Raw genomic sequence first — 16,377 nt, forward strand, 5'->3', positions numbered from 1 at the left:
AACATTTCTTTTTATTACAAAATTCCCAACAAAAGTTTAATTTTTTTCTTTGTATTTTGGTTTTTAAAACCAGAAACTTTTAAGTATACATCCTTTTATTAACACCCGAAGGTGCAAAAAAAGGGAAACCTCACACATACAAACACTTCACAGCACTTTTCTAAGAAAAATATACACTTACAAAATATTTTACAAATTGGCACACTTAAAAATATACAAGATTTTGTAGGCGTCTTAGAGTGATCCTTAAGAATTATACTTCAATTGACTCTACAGAATATTTATAAAGCTTATTCTAAAAGAAAAAAGGCAAATCATTTCCAAACATGTTAAAATTGCAGTGTAAAATGTGGAACAGAAATGGATATGTTACATTCATAAAAAGGGCCATTTAATAGTTCTTAAATGCTCGAGGAGGTGGTGGGGGGAGGGGGGAATAAAAGTTTTTCTTTAGCACCATAAAACAGGAGCAACTTCCTAACGAGGTGCCTCTAGTTCTATGGGAGGGAACTCAAGGAGCAGTACATTCACATCTCTGGAGGCAGCAGTCGAAACGCCCCGGCCGGTGCCGCGGGCATGGAACAGAGCAGCTCCTTGGATTTCTACCCTGCTTCCCACTGGGAGTAAGAGACAAAAAGGAGTTTAACTGGTACCTTTCATTTGTGGGTGTGTGGTTTAGTTTAGGTTTAAGTCTTCCCTTTGTGCTTTTGAAATGGACGTTTGTCTGTCTAGCGAAGGGTAGTGGTGAATACCAATTTTATTTCTCGTTTCCTTTTGCACCAAGTGTTCAAAGGCTCAGTAAACGTGTCTGGCAACCCAAGCATCCTGCGAGATGGAGGGCATCCTCCTGCTTTAGATCCCAATTCCCTTAGATGGCTGTTACTCCACTGTCATTAGTGTCACTTGTTTACCTGAGAAACAGATTTGAAAAGCCTTGCTTCTACCACAGACATTGTACTTTGCTTTCTTTTTCTTTTTTCTTTTCCTTTTTTTTTTTCTTTTTTCTTTTTTTTTGCATTATTTCACACGCTGAAGAGATAAAGAGGCACATTCTCAAATAGATGTCAGCGGCTTGAACCATGCAACTTCCACTGGACCTCCTGGGAGCTGCACAGGCAAAGTCCAACACACCGAGTTGAGAAACTAAGACCAAGGGCCTGATCCTGCACCAACTGAAGTCCATGAACCTGATCCTCTTCTCCCTGACACTGACTTCAAGGGAGTTTTTCTCCTGACTTAATGCCAATGGCTGGATGCCCTCCAGGAAAGCACTCAGAGCAAGTTCCCACCTAAGTGCTTTGCTGGAGCCGGACCTTGGAGAGAGAATATGGATCAGCAGGTAAAGAATGAAACTGCTTCCAACATCCTTGTTTTGGTTCATGGCTGTTTTGAGCCGCAATGCCAAAAAGAAAGAACCACAACTGCTGTTTGAAAAAACAAGTTGTGTGGTGAAGGTCTGGCAAAGCCACCAACCAACCTTGGCTTTTTCTCTCCACACAGACCTGGCCCCAGCTGGACAGGACACTGCAACACCAGCAAGGGACAAGCCTACGTGCTGCTGTTCACCTCCTCCTTCTGAAACACCTGCCTATATCTGGTCTCTTAGTCGTTACTCTCAAGCCATTTTCCAAAAAAACTCCTCTTACACTTGAAAAAAGAAAAACAAGATGTAAACCTGGTAAGATTATTTAAAAAAAAGAAAAAAAAAAATTGAATCCTCATCACTGATCATAGAATGCCAGGTTGGAAGGGACCTTAAGGATCATCTGGTCCAACCTTAACCAGGAACAGCCCCATGGTGCCAGTCCCAGGAGAACCCCTCATGCATCTGGATGAGGAGCTATAAACAGGCAGTGGGGGTTCTATGGAACAGGCAGCAGCCATGGGGCTTCCCCCTTTCCCCTTTGGATGACAAGCACAAGAATCAAGCAAACCATACTCCACCTTCCTCCTCACCAGCTAGCAAGGTTGTTAGGCCACTGAAAAACTTCCTGCAGGCTGTGCAGCTCAACCAACTGCTGGTGACCCTGGAGGTGGTGGGACATGGAGGTGGAAGGAGGAGGAGGCCCCTGAAAGAAGAGTGAGTATCTCCACACCCAAGGCTTCTAGAGAGGAGGCCCCTGAAAGAAGAGTATCTCCACATCCAAGGCTTCTAGAGATGGAGATCCTGCCATGCTCCAAGGAGATTTGTCTTCTCAAAGCCTCAAAAAACTGCTTGTCCAGGACTCTGAGAGCGAAGTGGCTCCAGTGAGGTCTGAGGTCCAAAAAACACTGATAATTTTCTATTTACAAAACCTCTATATGCAAGTAACCTCCAGCAAAACTGTGGCCACTGGGGGTGGGCAGCTCCTGCTGGGTGGCTGTAGGGTTCCTTTTTGAAGGACATCCTCTGCTCAGTGCAGTTGCCACAGGGAATCAGATGCTTTCCCTGTACCACAGGAGACCTGTGCCCCTTGTCCTCCTCACAGGCAGCTCCTGCCTCTGGCTGGGAGATCACAGGAGAGCCAGGGGCTCATGCTGAGCCATCCTGGGTTGTTCTCCTCTTGGATGGATTTTATGACCTTCCTTTGCAAGTGGCTGGTTTCTGCTTCCTAATTTCCCTGGCAATCAATAATCGCCCAAGCTACCATGTGCCAGCATGGCATGGCTTAGGAGAGCAGCATCACTGAGACCTGTGCCTGTTGGGACACCTCTAGAGCAGGAGTGAAACCAGTTAAAAGAAGAAAAGACATTTTAAAGGATGCTGCAGAATAAAGTTCTTTTGCGTGGCTTGGATTAGTCACCCCCAACAGCCAAGAGCCCAACTGGAAGATGTCAGAGGAGGCTGGAAGTGCAGTGGGACTGGGCAAAAGGATGAGCTGAGATGGGAGCCATTGTGGGAGCCCCAGGGTGCACAGACGGTGGGCAGGGATGGGTGGGACTGATGTCCCAGTTCTCCCACAGCTGGGAGCAATGCTGTGAAAAACACAACATCACCAATACTGATGAGAAGGGCAAGTGGAAAGGCAAGCTCATCTGGCTGGGAATGAGACCAAGGTAGGAAGTGAGGTAGTGACAGGCAGGTGGAGATGAATTTTAGGAAACAAAAATTCCAGCTCTTCAAGGAGTCAGTCAATAGAACACCCTGGGAAACTGCCCTCAGGGACAAGGGAGCAGAACAGACTTGGCAGGTCCTTAAGGACGCTCCATAGAGCACAAGAGCTCTTGATCCCCAGGTGTAAGAATTCAGGCAAGGAAGGCAAGAGACAAGCATGGCTGAGTTGAGACCTGCTGGTCAGACTTAAAGGGCAAGAAGGAAATGCACAGGCAGTGAGAGCAGGGACAGGTATCCTTGGAAGAGTCTAGGGACACTGTCTAGGTGTGTAGGGATGGATAAGGAAGGCCAAGGCGTGGATAGAGCTGGACTTGGCAAAGCAAGCAAAGAACAAGAAGAAGGGCTTCTACAGGTACATCAGCCAGAGAATGAAGGTAAAAGAACACAACTGGCAAACTGGTAACAATGGATTAGGAGAAGGCTGAGGTACTCAACAGCTTTTTTTGCCTCAGTCTCCACTGGCAACCTCTCTTCCCACAACTCTGGGGTGGATGGACCACAAGGCAGGGACTAGGGGAGCAAAGTCCATCCTGTGGTAAGAGAAGGTTAGGTTTGGGACCACCTGAGGAATCTGAACAGACATAAGTCTATGGGACCTCAAGTCCTGAGGGAATTGGCTAATGTAGGTGCCAAGTCAGTCTCCATAATGTTTGACAAGTCACAGCAGTCAGGTGAAGTCCCCAGACACTGGAAAAAGATGTCATCTGTCTGGACTTCTGTAAGGCCTTTGACATGGTCCCCCATAATATCCTTCCTACATTGGAAAGATATGGACTTGATGATGGTTCAACGGGTAAGGAATTGGTTGGATGGTCACATCCAGAGAGTACTGATGGCTTCATATCTGGATGGAAATCAGTGAAACATTCAAGGTCAGTTTGGATGGGGTTTGGAGCAGGCTGGTCTAGTGGGATGTGTCCCTGCCCATGCAGGAGGGCTGGAACTAGATGACCTTTAAGGTCCCTTGCAACTTACCGTAGGAGGGGCAGACTAGATGTGACCCTTAAAGGTCCCTTCCAACCCAAACTATTCTATGAGTCTCTGAAGATCAAAAGGGAAGAGGGCAAATGTTTAGCTCAAGGCAATTTCTGAGTTTTGGAGTCAGTCAGCAGAGAGATCACCTTTTCAGATATGGAGACGGGGCAGTGCCCCGCCATGAGGGATCTGGGCTCTTTAGTAGGTCAAAGATTTTTGGGGAGGACATGGGTTGAGAACTGAATATGGCAGCGAAATCAGAGTAACAGAAGGACTGAATGAGAGAGAAACAAGGCAGCTGGTCTTTGTGGTGAACACTGTCCTGAAACACCCAGCTGGGTAGTCATGGATTTTCATCACAGAGTAAAACAGTCAATACCTTCTATGCCTTCATGCCCTATTGCACATTTCACAAATGCAATAAATATTGCTACTGGTTCGGTACAAGGTATTTTATGACGAGTCCCACATTCATCACATCAAGCATAACGAGCACAGTGCAGGCCAGTTGAAATGTGCTTTCAAAGGATGGTTCTAGTCAAAACCAAGGGGCCTGTCACATCTCTGCTCTGTACCTGACCTGTCTCCATAGAAGCAGCAGCCTGAACGTCCAAAAGAAGGGAGCCAGCAGCCCCTCATCCTGCAGCACCTGCCAGGAATGCTGAAAAACTGGGATATGCCAGCACCAGGGCAGTGGCCAGAGCTGGTGGTGTCTTATGACCCTATGGATAGTACAGACAGCTGCTGGGGAAGCAAGGAGGGAGAGCATGGTGGCTGCAGGGATGGGATGGAGCCCAGGGATGGAGCCCTAGCACACCTCTTCTCTCCAAAATAAATCCTGAGCATCTTCTGGATCTCCCTCCTGAAGCCAGAGCTGGGGTGGGATGCTGCACCCTACAGGGTACTCAGGGACCAGTCTCATCTGGAGCAACTCATTCCAGACAACGCCAGCATTTCATTTTTTCATGGAATAAATGAACATAATAGGATAGTTTCCAGAATCACTATTTTTTCAGAGTTCCTTCCTTCATCTGTTAAATAAAATGCAATGCAATTACCTGCTGTTTTCTCCAGGACTGCAGGGCTGACCCTAAGCTGTACCTCCAGATCTGCAAACGCTGGAAACTTTTTAATTCTAAATCGACACTTTGCAACTCCCCTTCAGTTTTAAGTGCTCCATTTGCTTTTTTTGCTAAAATCACTTCAAACAATTCTGCTGGTTTGCCTTGAGTGGGGGCTGAAAAAACCAACCTGCTGGTAAGAAAACCCAAGTCTAGTCCTGTCCTCTGCAAAACACCACCTCTACGCTCACGACCACGGCGAGAACGTGATCTCTGCGACTGCTATTAAGGCTCCTCTTCCTCATCGTTTTCTATTGCATAAATGTGTCCAAGCCTCGTGTCCCTCTGCTCCCAATCGCTCCCAGAGCTCTTGCATATCAAGGTTTCATAAGAAATCAGCAGCAAAATGCACAGGCTCTCAGTTGCACAAGGAAAGTAGATCTTTGTTGGGTTTGTTATTCTCTTGGAGGGCGAGGGTGTGGTGAGTAGGGTTACAAATAAGGCCTTTTTGAGAATACATTTCGCATTCAATAATTAACACTGTCTTAATAAAGTCCAGTCATGTATGACCCGGCCCTGATTGGTAAGATCACAAATAGCTCCATTTTTGTTGTGTTGCTTGTTGTTTGTTTTTCTTATCTTATGAACTGAATCAAAGGAAAGGTTCAGAGTGGTATTTAAAACTAATGACTTTGTTTCTGCAAGTTTAAACTATATTGGCATCACAAGGTTAGACAATTAGGAAACACCAAAGCTATGATAGGAGAGCACTTGTGACAGGCTCCGTGACAAAAATGTTTAAGAAACTACTCAAAGGAAAAGTAAATAGCAATAAATGTATGAAACTTATTAGTTCTGTTTTTATAACTATTTTAGAATTTATCCCAGGTTCTTATAAAATATATAAAACTGAGATACAAAGAACTAGCAATGTAATTTCAAATGATCTTCAGCTACAGGTTTTGCTTTAAGAAAACAGACACTCGAAAAGCAGCTGATCTGTAGTCTCTAGATGCAGACACTTGAGTTCCTGGCAAACTTACCGTCAGTGATTTTCTGAACTCCTCCACCATTTCAGCTTTCTCCTGGAATGAAACTCAACATTTCACCATTAAGTTGTTCTGCTCATGGTTTCACAGAGAGGACTTTACCATTTCCCAGCATTGGTTTCAAAGTTCCTTTTTTCTTTTTTCCCCCCCCCTTTTTTTCCTTTTTTCTTTTTTTTTTTCTTTTTTTTCTTTTTTTTTCCCTTTATGAATTTTAAACCACAGGGTGAATCCATGAAATGAGGTAAGTAAATTTGGCACACTTTTAGTCATGTCCATAAAACTTTGGGTAAGTTGTTTAAGTGAACGATACCATTTTCCTCGGGAGTTACAGGTGCTTTCAAAGGGGGGTGGTTAGTACTTAACAACTGGAATGTTTCTAGTAAAACCAAAAGGCATAGCTGCAGAAAACACTCACAACCCAATGTTGATAGAGAAGTAAAAATATATACAATACAGTCACTTGTTCATAGTTTGGCACAATTTTTTTTTTGTTGTCGTGGGTAATAGTGCATAAACTACTGTACAACAGTATGACTTTTAAAACAGTCTTTTCACAGAGAATACCAGATTAGGTTTGCTTTCAAAGAATAAAATTCCCACAATTTCAAACTCTTCATTTCAGCACTTACATTTCAACAGACCACAAGGCAGATTTCGAAAAGGAACCGACGGGAGAAAAACAACAACCCAAAAAAAAAACCAACCGAAGAAAAAAAAATAATAATAAAAAAGAAAGAAACCAACATCAACCATCTTTCTAGAAAAGGGAGTCTCTTCTTCAAATACAGGAAAACCCAAAAATGTTGTTTCTGCTTTAAGAAGAATGGAGTCTGATTCCTGCAGGAAAAAAATCAAACATTTGATGCCATCTTAGTTAGCTCGTCTGGAGTCACCACGACGGAGCGAACGCGCTAAAGGCGGGCAGGTACAGAAGATGCAGCTTTAGATGATGCAGGTTAGGAGATATAACAGCAGAGGGGGCCAGAAAGCACTCAAAATTGCCACGTGAAGCTCAATTAGGAGCGAGTTCTCATTTGCAAAGTAAAGAGCCTTTTAAGTTTCGAGATCTTGGCTTTTGGATGCATAACCTCTCTCCTTTTTTTTTTTTTTTTTTTGTGGTTTATTTTTTTAAAAAATGTTCCCCCCCAAAAAGTCTTTCCTCGTCAAAATCATTAAAAAGACTGTGTAATCATGTTTTTTCTCTTTTTTTTTTTTTCCCCCAATAAATAAGTAATTAAAAACTGAAGAAGCCAAACAGCAGAAAAGAGTAGCCTTGTTAGTTTTTTTAACCCCAGCCAAGCCAGAAAGTTGGTCATTCTTTTAGGTAGCTTGCAAGTAATAAGTATTTTCATGCATTAAAAAAAAAACAAACCCACAACAAAACAAAGAAAAACTAACCCAACCCCGACCCCCAAAACCAAAAACCAACCAAAACTGTAAAAGGGGAAACGTCTTTTTTTTTTTTTTCTTTTTTTTTCATGCAACTTTTGCTTTCAGGAAGGAAAAAACTGAGGAACAGCGGGCTTAGCAGGTGGGAGGGAGGTTAAGGGGCATTCCAGCCAGTTTGGTGCAGCATTACCTCAGTTTCTCAAAAGCAGCTGTCACAGGTGGGTCCTTGTGGGGCTGTTCGCGGTCCGTCCGCTTTATTTTACAGTTCTCATCCCTCAGTGATTTCGAACTGGATTTATGACGGTAGAGTTTTTTATGGGTAGGTCCGTTATTGCCTAAAGTGCTCAGGTTACTATAATTCTTATCAAAAAAGGGAGTATGAATGTCCGTTGTGTACCCAGTCGAGCAGTTGGGGCGACCAGGGTCGCAGGTTGCGGCTTTGCCATTTTTGCTTGAGCCCTTGGTGTTTGACTTGTGGTTCTTCGCCGCCCCTGGCGAGCTGCCGTTCACCTTCTTCTTCGACTCTTGGGAGGTCCCTGCCAAAATTTTAAGAGTTTTGAGTTTCAGGCTGTTGGATTCTGGTGACCGGAATATGTCTGGAACACTGTTGTGGCCAACAGGCCCCCACAAGGGCTCGATGGAGGCCATCATGAACCTCTGGACATCCGCCATTCCTGACGCGATGTTGGACAAGATGTTGGAAGGTTCCTCAAACTCTCTCTGATCATCATCCAGGAGGTTGGTGGTGTTGCCCAGGCTTGTTTCTGACCAGCCTGTGCCTCCCTCTTTTCCCAGTGCCCACTCTCCAGAGAGCCCATTGTGTTTGCCCAGTTTCACCCCAGCTGGGCTGCAATGCTGAGCACTCTCAGTGAGGCCCTTAGTGGTGGTGGCCACATTGCTCAGCTGATTGACCACCCTGCCACCAACCACTGGAGCCTTCTCACCATTGACTCCCACAGCATTTTTCCCTTTCCTGGTGGATTTGGGTGCCTGCCTGGAGTTTTTCCCTTGTGGTTTATCGGTTCCTTTGTTGGTTTTGGGCGATTTTTTCCGGGTGGCTTTCTGGGAAGAGCTTTGGTTTGTACCCACATTCTTGCTGGATGAACTTTTCCTTTTCGATTTTGACACTTTGCTATTGGTGCTAATTTGACCAGATGGCTCATTAAATGTTGACAAGCATGGACTCTTTTCGAGAAGGCTGACAGAATCTTCATCATTGAACATATGGAACTGGAACTGGTGATTATTTAAAGCAAACCCATTATCTGCCTGATCCTCAGACTGCAAGACCCCGCAGTTCCACTTGACCTTCTCAGAGCTGTTGATGGTGGCCTGGGAGCTCTCCTGAAAGCCCTTTAAGGTGCCCAGGGGCTTGGTGTCAGAGCTAGCTATCTGTGGGGACAGGCTGGGAGTGTCTGGAGGGGACATCTCCGACAGCGACGACTGGCGGAACTTATCAGGAGTGAAGTTGGAAATGTCTAAAAGGTCTGTGGACTCCTTCAACGGGGTGATTTCATCTATGCTTTGCTGGATCACTAGCTTGGGACTGCAGTGGGCCAAGAAATCATCATTAATATCATCCTCACCATCCTTTTCACAAGACTTTAAACTTAAAGAACTGTAATTGCTAGAACTAACTGACAATGAACCCACTGAATCAAAACTAATGAGCCTGCCATCATCTGTACTTAGTGTACCTCGTTGGAAATGAAAGCGTCCCTCTCCATTATTAAAATGACATGACTGATAAGAATCATCAGCCTGCACTTGTTGGCTATCCGGCATGTAATTTTTTTGGTATAGCAATTTGCTGCTATTTAGACTGACTGGAGCGTACCCCGAGGTGGGGAGACCATCAGCCCCCGCAGCACCACCGCCGAACTCACTGGGCAGCCCACCCGCCTCCCCCAGCTCGCTGGGGAAGTCCTGGTGGTTGCTGCCAGCAGCTTTGCTCGGCGGCCACATGCTACTGAAGCTGCTCTGTTCCATCTCCAAGTGAGCAGGAGACTGCTGCAGCTCGGACTCGGAGGGTGGGGAGAGCACACAGCTCTGTGCTGGCTGCAGAGCTGGGAAGGGCTTCTCTGCCGGGGTGATGCTGGGGAGCGGGTGCTGCTGCTGCTGCTCAGGGGGGTGCTGGGTGAAGTACGAGATACTGGTGTTGCTTGACAAATCAGAAGCGTCTAGCAATGTCTGCAGATACCCTCCAGGGATCAGGGGTACATTGGTGGTGATATTAGCAGATGGCAGAGGCTTGTCTGAAGAGGAGGTGGATGGTAGGAAAGGAGAATTTTTAGCAAGCTTATCCTCATGGCACTCCGGGAGATGGGAGCTGTCTGAAGCACAAAGAACAGTTTCGTCCTTCAGACGCGCTGCAGATTCCTGGTTTTCCAGCACCGGGGAGCCCTCCGCTGTACTGGTAGCAGCTTTGATCTTCTTGCATTTCAACCTGGCTTCACTTTTGAATTTGATTCTGCGGAGCACTTTCCTCTCCGTCCCCTTGTGCTCCCGCTCCTGTGATTTGCATTTCACGGCAGCAATGCCCGTGATGTCATTCCCATGTAATCCATTGGCACAGCCAGGGGTGGCGATGGCTAACGCCGGCAGCCCTTTCAGGCCCACGTCCTCTTTACTGCTGCAAGGCTGCTTGTTATCAGAGGAGCAAGAGCCCAGCTTGTTCACTGATTGCTCGATGGCTTTAATTCTTTGAATCCGGTGCCGGTTTGCTAGCTTGCATTTTCGCTTCCGTGGGTGAGGGAGGAATGAAGCATCTGAGCCGTTAAGATAGAAATTCTGCTTGTGGTAGAGAGACGATCTGAGCAAATCCAGCCGGCTCTGCTGCCTCTCTTGCCAGAAGCCCTTCAGTGGGGCCAGCTTTTCGTATTTGCTGAGCAGCTCCTCGTTTAGGGTAACAGTTGTCTCGTTGGCATCCACTTTGCTGAGCTTCACCAGCATATGCTTCTCCCCTTTAAACCTGTTAATGATGATGTACTTGATGATAACGGGGGGCTCCTTGCGAGAGACTTTTCGCCGTTTCTTGGGGCACCACTCGTCATCATCTTCTTCCTTGGGCCCATCTGGGAGCCACTCCTTCTTGTCCAGGATCTTCTCGTTCTCGATGGAGTCCACATCATACAGGTAGTCATCGCTGTAGCGCACTTTCCTCTTGGCCCGCAACCCATAGTTCTGCTGAATGAAGGAGCTGGAGTGGTCCCGGGACAGGTACCGGCTGCAGTCCTTGATATCCCGCAGCACATCATAGGAGGACTCTGTGCAAGTGCTGTCATCACTGAACTCCCCAGAATCCTCTGTGGAGTTCACTGAGTCCAAGAAGTGGCTCCTCTTGGGACCCACGTACTGCACCATCTCCGTGCTGTTGCAAGATTTATTTAAGGCAGCTTTCTCCTCCTCCTCACCATCCTCTTCCTCACCGTCCTCCTCCTCCTCCCCCCAGATGATGCCTTCCTCAGATTTGAATTGAGAAGGGTCGGTGGCACCACTAGGCCCCCTTTTCAGGGTGCTCCTGTTGTCCCTCTTGGTGCAGTTGCTGAACACGCTGGGGAAGAAGTTGAACTGGGCGTCCTCTTGTAGGGTGGTGGTCTTCTCCCGCACGTTGTCCTGAAAAGATTCATATCTGATCTTTAGGGAGCAGACATCACTTCCCAAGGTGGAATCGTCATCATCAAACATGTAATTATCCACGTCTTCCTCAGAAAACAAATTTACAGAAAGCTCATTTTTGGAGCAGAGGTCAAGCAGCTCAATTTTACTTTCACTAATGAAAGATTCAAAATAGCCCCATTCCTGGTTGGGATTTGTTAGTAAAGGTTCCTCACCATTGCATTTGTCTAATAGTAATCCCTCATAATAATTTTTCTGAGTAGGGTCCTCTGAATCACTGTCAGATTTTTCTGCATCTCTTTTGTCCGCTGCCCTCGATTTATGCATAGGGAAGCTTAAAAGCTGGTCTGAAAGCAGTTGATCCCCATATCTCATGGTTTCTCCTGTGCTCATGCAGTGAATCCCTATATCAGAGACCGAACAGGTGTCATAATCCCTATTTATATCCCCTACTTTCAAGCTTATTCCCGGCTCCGCATCAATGCCGTCCTTTGATTCAATAAAGCAGCCCAGACAGGTCCGGCTCGGCTGCATCAAGCAGTCGCCCGTCAGCGCTGACATCCCCCCGGGCTCCATCATGCTGAAAGGAGCCTTCTCGCACTCGCCCGGCAGCGACCAGGAGCTCATGCCCTTCGTCACGCAGGAGGTGAGGGAGATGGCGTGGGCAGAGGAGTCATCCGCGGGGTGCTCGGGGACATCGGTGAGCCGCAGCGGCGACGGCGGGCTCAGCAGGCAGGGCTTCTTGGCAGGCAGGGTGGGCAGTGCCCTCTGGCTTTCCTTCAGAGCCGGCGTCAAGGCTGGGAATGGGACCCCGGCCTCGCTGCAAGGCCTCTCGTCTCCATCCAGGATGTGTGATTCTGGGTGGGGTGGGGGAGGAGGAAAAGGGAAGGAGAAAAGAAGGAAAAACAGAGAGGGTTTACAAGCCTGGCAGTGCTGCTCCAGCTGGCCACCCCGCTCCCCTTGTCCCGAGGGTTTGGTGGGGACTTTTCTCAAGTGCTCCCTGTGAGACCATGAGCCTTCCCTTCTGGATGTCATGAAGGTGGCGATGTGCACAGAAGGGAGAGGGGAACGCTCTCCCCCCTGCAGCCTGCTGGAAGAGGTACAAGAGTACATTTAAAAAACACCAAATCCATCCGTTCTTTCCTCCTCATATACATACTGTTACCTGGATACTGCCTTTCAAATCTGACAAGGTTATTAAAAAACAAAACAAGCCTAATAAAAATGTTCCCATTAACGTTGAAAAAATTAATGGAAAAATAAAATTCTTAAAGAAACAAAGCATCCCCCCTGCAGTGCCTGCAGCTTAAACATACCTGAACCTCATTACTGCTTTGGAGTCAGAAAGTTATGGCTGTTTTTAAAAAACAAGTAAGTCTTTTTGTCAGTGTCCACACCAAGGCAAGGTAGAAAGTAACACTGAGTATACAGCAATTATTATTAGTTATTGTGGGTTTTGCCATTTCCCCCTAATCTTTAAAAATGCCTTTTTAATAATGTAAGGATTTCTTTTTAACCTAAGGACTTTTTATTTGTACCTGGTCACACTCTTTTGTGGCAGAATAAAGTTAGGAATATAGTTTTATCTACCTCAGTGGATGGTATGTGTTGGAGGGCTGCCTGTGCCAAGCCTAAAACTGAGAGAAGGTCAAAATCCCCTGAATCTCATCCCAAAAGCTCCTGGTGCTTTTGTCCAACAGAGGCCTTAGGGATGGAGCCATGGGTGAAGCCTTCAGCCAGTACCATCAAGCTGCAGTTGGAGCCACAAAGTGCTTTAAGGACTTCACACAACTTCCCAAACACTGCACAAATCAAAGCAGAAGTGCAGTGCCAGGTCTGTAAACATCTCCAACATGCATGGCTTGGAAAAAAACAGACTGACTTGCTTGGAATCTGTGCTGCTTCCCACTCCTCAAAAAGGGTTAAAAATCAAATAAAAAAGCTCACTTTTTAGGCCTTCCCACCAGTTTTTAGATCAGAAACGCAGAGGTGGTATCTTTTTCCTTAAGCACCAAAACAAATTAACCAGTGAAGTTCCACTTCAGAAGGAAAATAAAATAAAAATCAGCTCAGAGCTGAGAGCAGCATAGAAAATGTGAGGATAAAAGAGGGATGTCCGTGAATACTGTAAGACTCAAAAAAGGGGGAAGTAAAAAGCTGAAATTCAGTCTCAACACTGCATTCAATACACAGAGATGCTATTCTAGAAAACATACTCTCTCTGTGTGTTTTTTTAGGTTTATGGCTGTAGTGAAGTTAACTCCTGTGAAATAAAAATACTAAAACTTTATTTTCTAGGGCCTGTATCATCCTAAAATCAAGTCCATGTTCAACCGATGCTCTAACATAAACAATACTACAAAGGCTACAATTTAAAAGGGAAACTCTGAAGAAGCAAAACCCCCTTTCCCAGTTGAACATAGGTGACCTGACTGAAAAATCCTGAGCCGCCCTGCCATCCATCAGCTCTGAAGGAGCCAGTCCCAAACTGGGCACTGCTGCCTGGATTTACTCTGAATTCTGGATCTGGCTGTGGATTCACTGCAGCCAGCACCCACTGATAGGGTGAGGGAGCAAAACACATCAGGGCCATCCCCAGTGCAATCAGCAGGGAGGTGGTGGCATCAGAGCTACTTTCCAGCTCACTACTGTGGATTCAGCAGCAACTCCTACACAACAATGTTTAATTAAAGCACTTTTTTAGCCCGGTCTAACTGAATTTCAAGGAAGTGGTATCATGGGTAGACATGACACAACTTTGCTCAGCAGGTAAAGCTGCTTTTACTGCCTGTTAGCTTAGACAGGGGGACCATGGCCAGAAGATCTCCTGGGAGCTCCAGCAATTGTCATCAGCTGCAACTTTACCATGTGTAGTCGTGAAGGAAATAGGCTGACAGATACCTCCAAAATTACATGGTAGAGGTGAGCACAAGCCACCCACACGTTGTGGGGTCCTCACAGGCACCCTCACAGCTGGAGCCACTCAGGGTTTTCAGGAATGAACAAGAACAACTCACCGGCATAAACCTAATTTTGAGGAGACAGAAGGATTTGAACATAGAAGACATCTGAGGACCAAGTCCTCAATATCTAAGATTTATAGGCCACTACAAAATGCGAAAAGCCATGAAGTTAAACAAAAACATGCTGAAAAATGAAAATGTCAACCTCCGCCTCGATGCCGAACTGCCATGGCATTTACTGTGGCTCACCACTGAAGTCCAAATGACTTGGGAAAATGCTCAGAGGAGCATTTATTCCTATCAGGTGTTCAGGCAGCAGAGCACTGTTACTCCTAATTATTGCTCTTAAAGACAAGTGTGGAATTGATTAAAGAGGCATAAAGTTAGGTATTTTGGGCTGGCTGCTGGAAGCAGCTGATCCTCTCCCAATGAAGGAAGCTGGAGTGACTTGGTGGTTCCCTGGAGCACGACTGTGACAGGAGCACCTCAGCATGCACAAAAGTGGTGTTACAGGTGAGGGGATCCCATGTCCCTGCTGATGGGCCACACAGAGAAAAAGATAACAAGTTCACAAGTCCAACCTTCCCTTTCCATGGGTGCTAATCCCGGTCTGTTTCTTTTACCCAACCACTAATTTTTCCTCAGTTTGTAGGGACTCAGTTTCCTCCAGTCAAGTTTTGCTGAGATTGGCTGGTGGCTTCATAAGTAATTGTGAAGAAAGGAAAAGATGCCCAACAGTCAGAGGGGCTACATATTATTGTAAGACTTTTTTTCCCTAAGAAACCAGACTAAAATCCATAATTCAAACTGCGTGTGCCCATAAATGTGCATATGCATGGGCAAAAGCAGTACTAGTTAAGACCTAATAGCTGGAGTGACAGCTCTGCAGAAAATACACATTTACCCCACTGCTTCACATTGCAGAGATACCTGCAAACCACTAAAACTAAACACACAAAAGGAATTAGGAAAATAAGTTGGTTTGCCAGTTGTCGCTGCTCCCTCCTGGACCATAATTAAGTTCCTTACCATTTTCTTTCACCCCATTAATCAGGATAGTTTCTTGGTCTTCTGAGGCACAATCCTGCTCTTGTTGGTCATCCATCAATTTAACCTCGTTCTGTTCACTCCATGCCCCACTGCATCTGGCCAACCTGCACATTTCCGAAACATAACCAGTCAGTACAACTCCCCGAATCAGCTCAAGGAACCAAGAGTTAAAAATAACAATTAAAAAAACCCCACACAACCTCACATGCTACCCTCACCCTGCTTCAGAGGACACACAGTATTTATTTAGGCTATTGTATTTTCACTTTTTCAACTCCAAAAGCCACTTCTAGTGTATTTCAGTAGGTTCAAAGGCTATATATCACTATTTCCTTCCCCAAAGTCCTGCTTTAGAAGGTGGAGCAGGTGCTCTGCACCCTTCACACTGCTCTAAACTGCTTTGCAAGACCAGGAAAGAGTCATTATGTTATCTCCAGATGGGTGAGAGGAGACACAAAGAGATGGGGACTTGCCCAAGGTCAGGCAACAGCAACTCTATGTTGAAGTTGGAAGAGAAATGTAGATATCCCGAGAGAAAGCTGCTCACCCCAGCTACCGCTCTCACCTTCCAAGTGCTGGCACGTATGAAAAACTCCCCTAAAAAGCAGTTTTTTGGGGAAAACAACAAAAAAAACCCCTATTAGTCTCATTCTTCACTCAAAACACAAGTTCATTACAAGAGTTTTCTTGGAAGCCTCATTCTCCCCCCAGCAACCACCACCCTCACAGTCCCCGTTGGGTTAATTTTCATCCTGATTGTATGACCATCGGTCAAGGTTGACTGGACTTGATGGAACTTCTCCAAAACAACAAAACAGGGATCAGAATCAGGCCTCAATTTTCTCCATTTGTCCATTGAAGATTCCCCCTGATGAAACGCTCACCTGCCTAAGGAGAGGGAGACCCTGCAACAAGGAGATGTGCCTGAGTCCCCAGGCACTGGTGGCACAGGATAACCCTCATCAGTGCTCCCCACCAACAGAATTTCACCTCTTGGACTGTAAATTCAAGTCAGAATCTATTTTTTTCCTCCTGGCAACTCAAACTCAACTTTTTCTCTCTCATAGAGCAGGTACATTGGGTTAGGTGGGTTTCTGTTTGCTTTTAGGTTTGTTTTTCTAAATCAACATTTGTCAATGTCTGATCTTCCCACAGAATTCTCTGCCCTGGGTTCAGCA

General features: G+C 45.9%; 1 protein-coding gene across 1 annotated transcript; it reads right to left on the minus strand.

Moving 5' to 3' along the window:
• Positions 1 to 6,797: 6,797 nt before the first annotated feature.
• KIAA2022 (KIAA2022 ortholog) lies at positions 6,798 to 15,254 on the minus strand. Its single transcript, XM_009999684.1, has 4 exons — positions 15,179 to 15,254; positions 7,759 to 12,043; positions 6,924 to 7,017; positions 6,798 to 6,854 (listed from the first exon to the last, which is right to left on the minus strand). Exons 1-4 carry the CDS (start codon positions 15,252 to 15,254, stop codon positions 6,798 to 6,800), a joined length of 4,512 nt encoding a protein of 1,503 aa, XP_009997986.1.
• Between the last annotated feature and the right edge of the window lie 1,123 nt (positions 15,255 to 16,377).

This window comes from Chaetura pelagica, unplaced genomic scaffold, assembly GCF_000747805.2.
Source record: "Chaetura pelagica isolate M959 unplaced genomic scaffold, ChaPel_1.0 scaffold456, whole genome shotgun sequence".
Taxonomy (NCBI): domain Eukaryota; kingdom Metazoa; phylum Chordata; class Aves; order Apodiformes; family Apodidae; genus Chaetura; species Chaetura pelagica.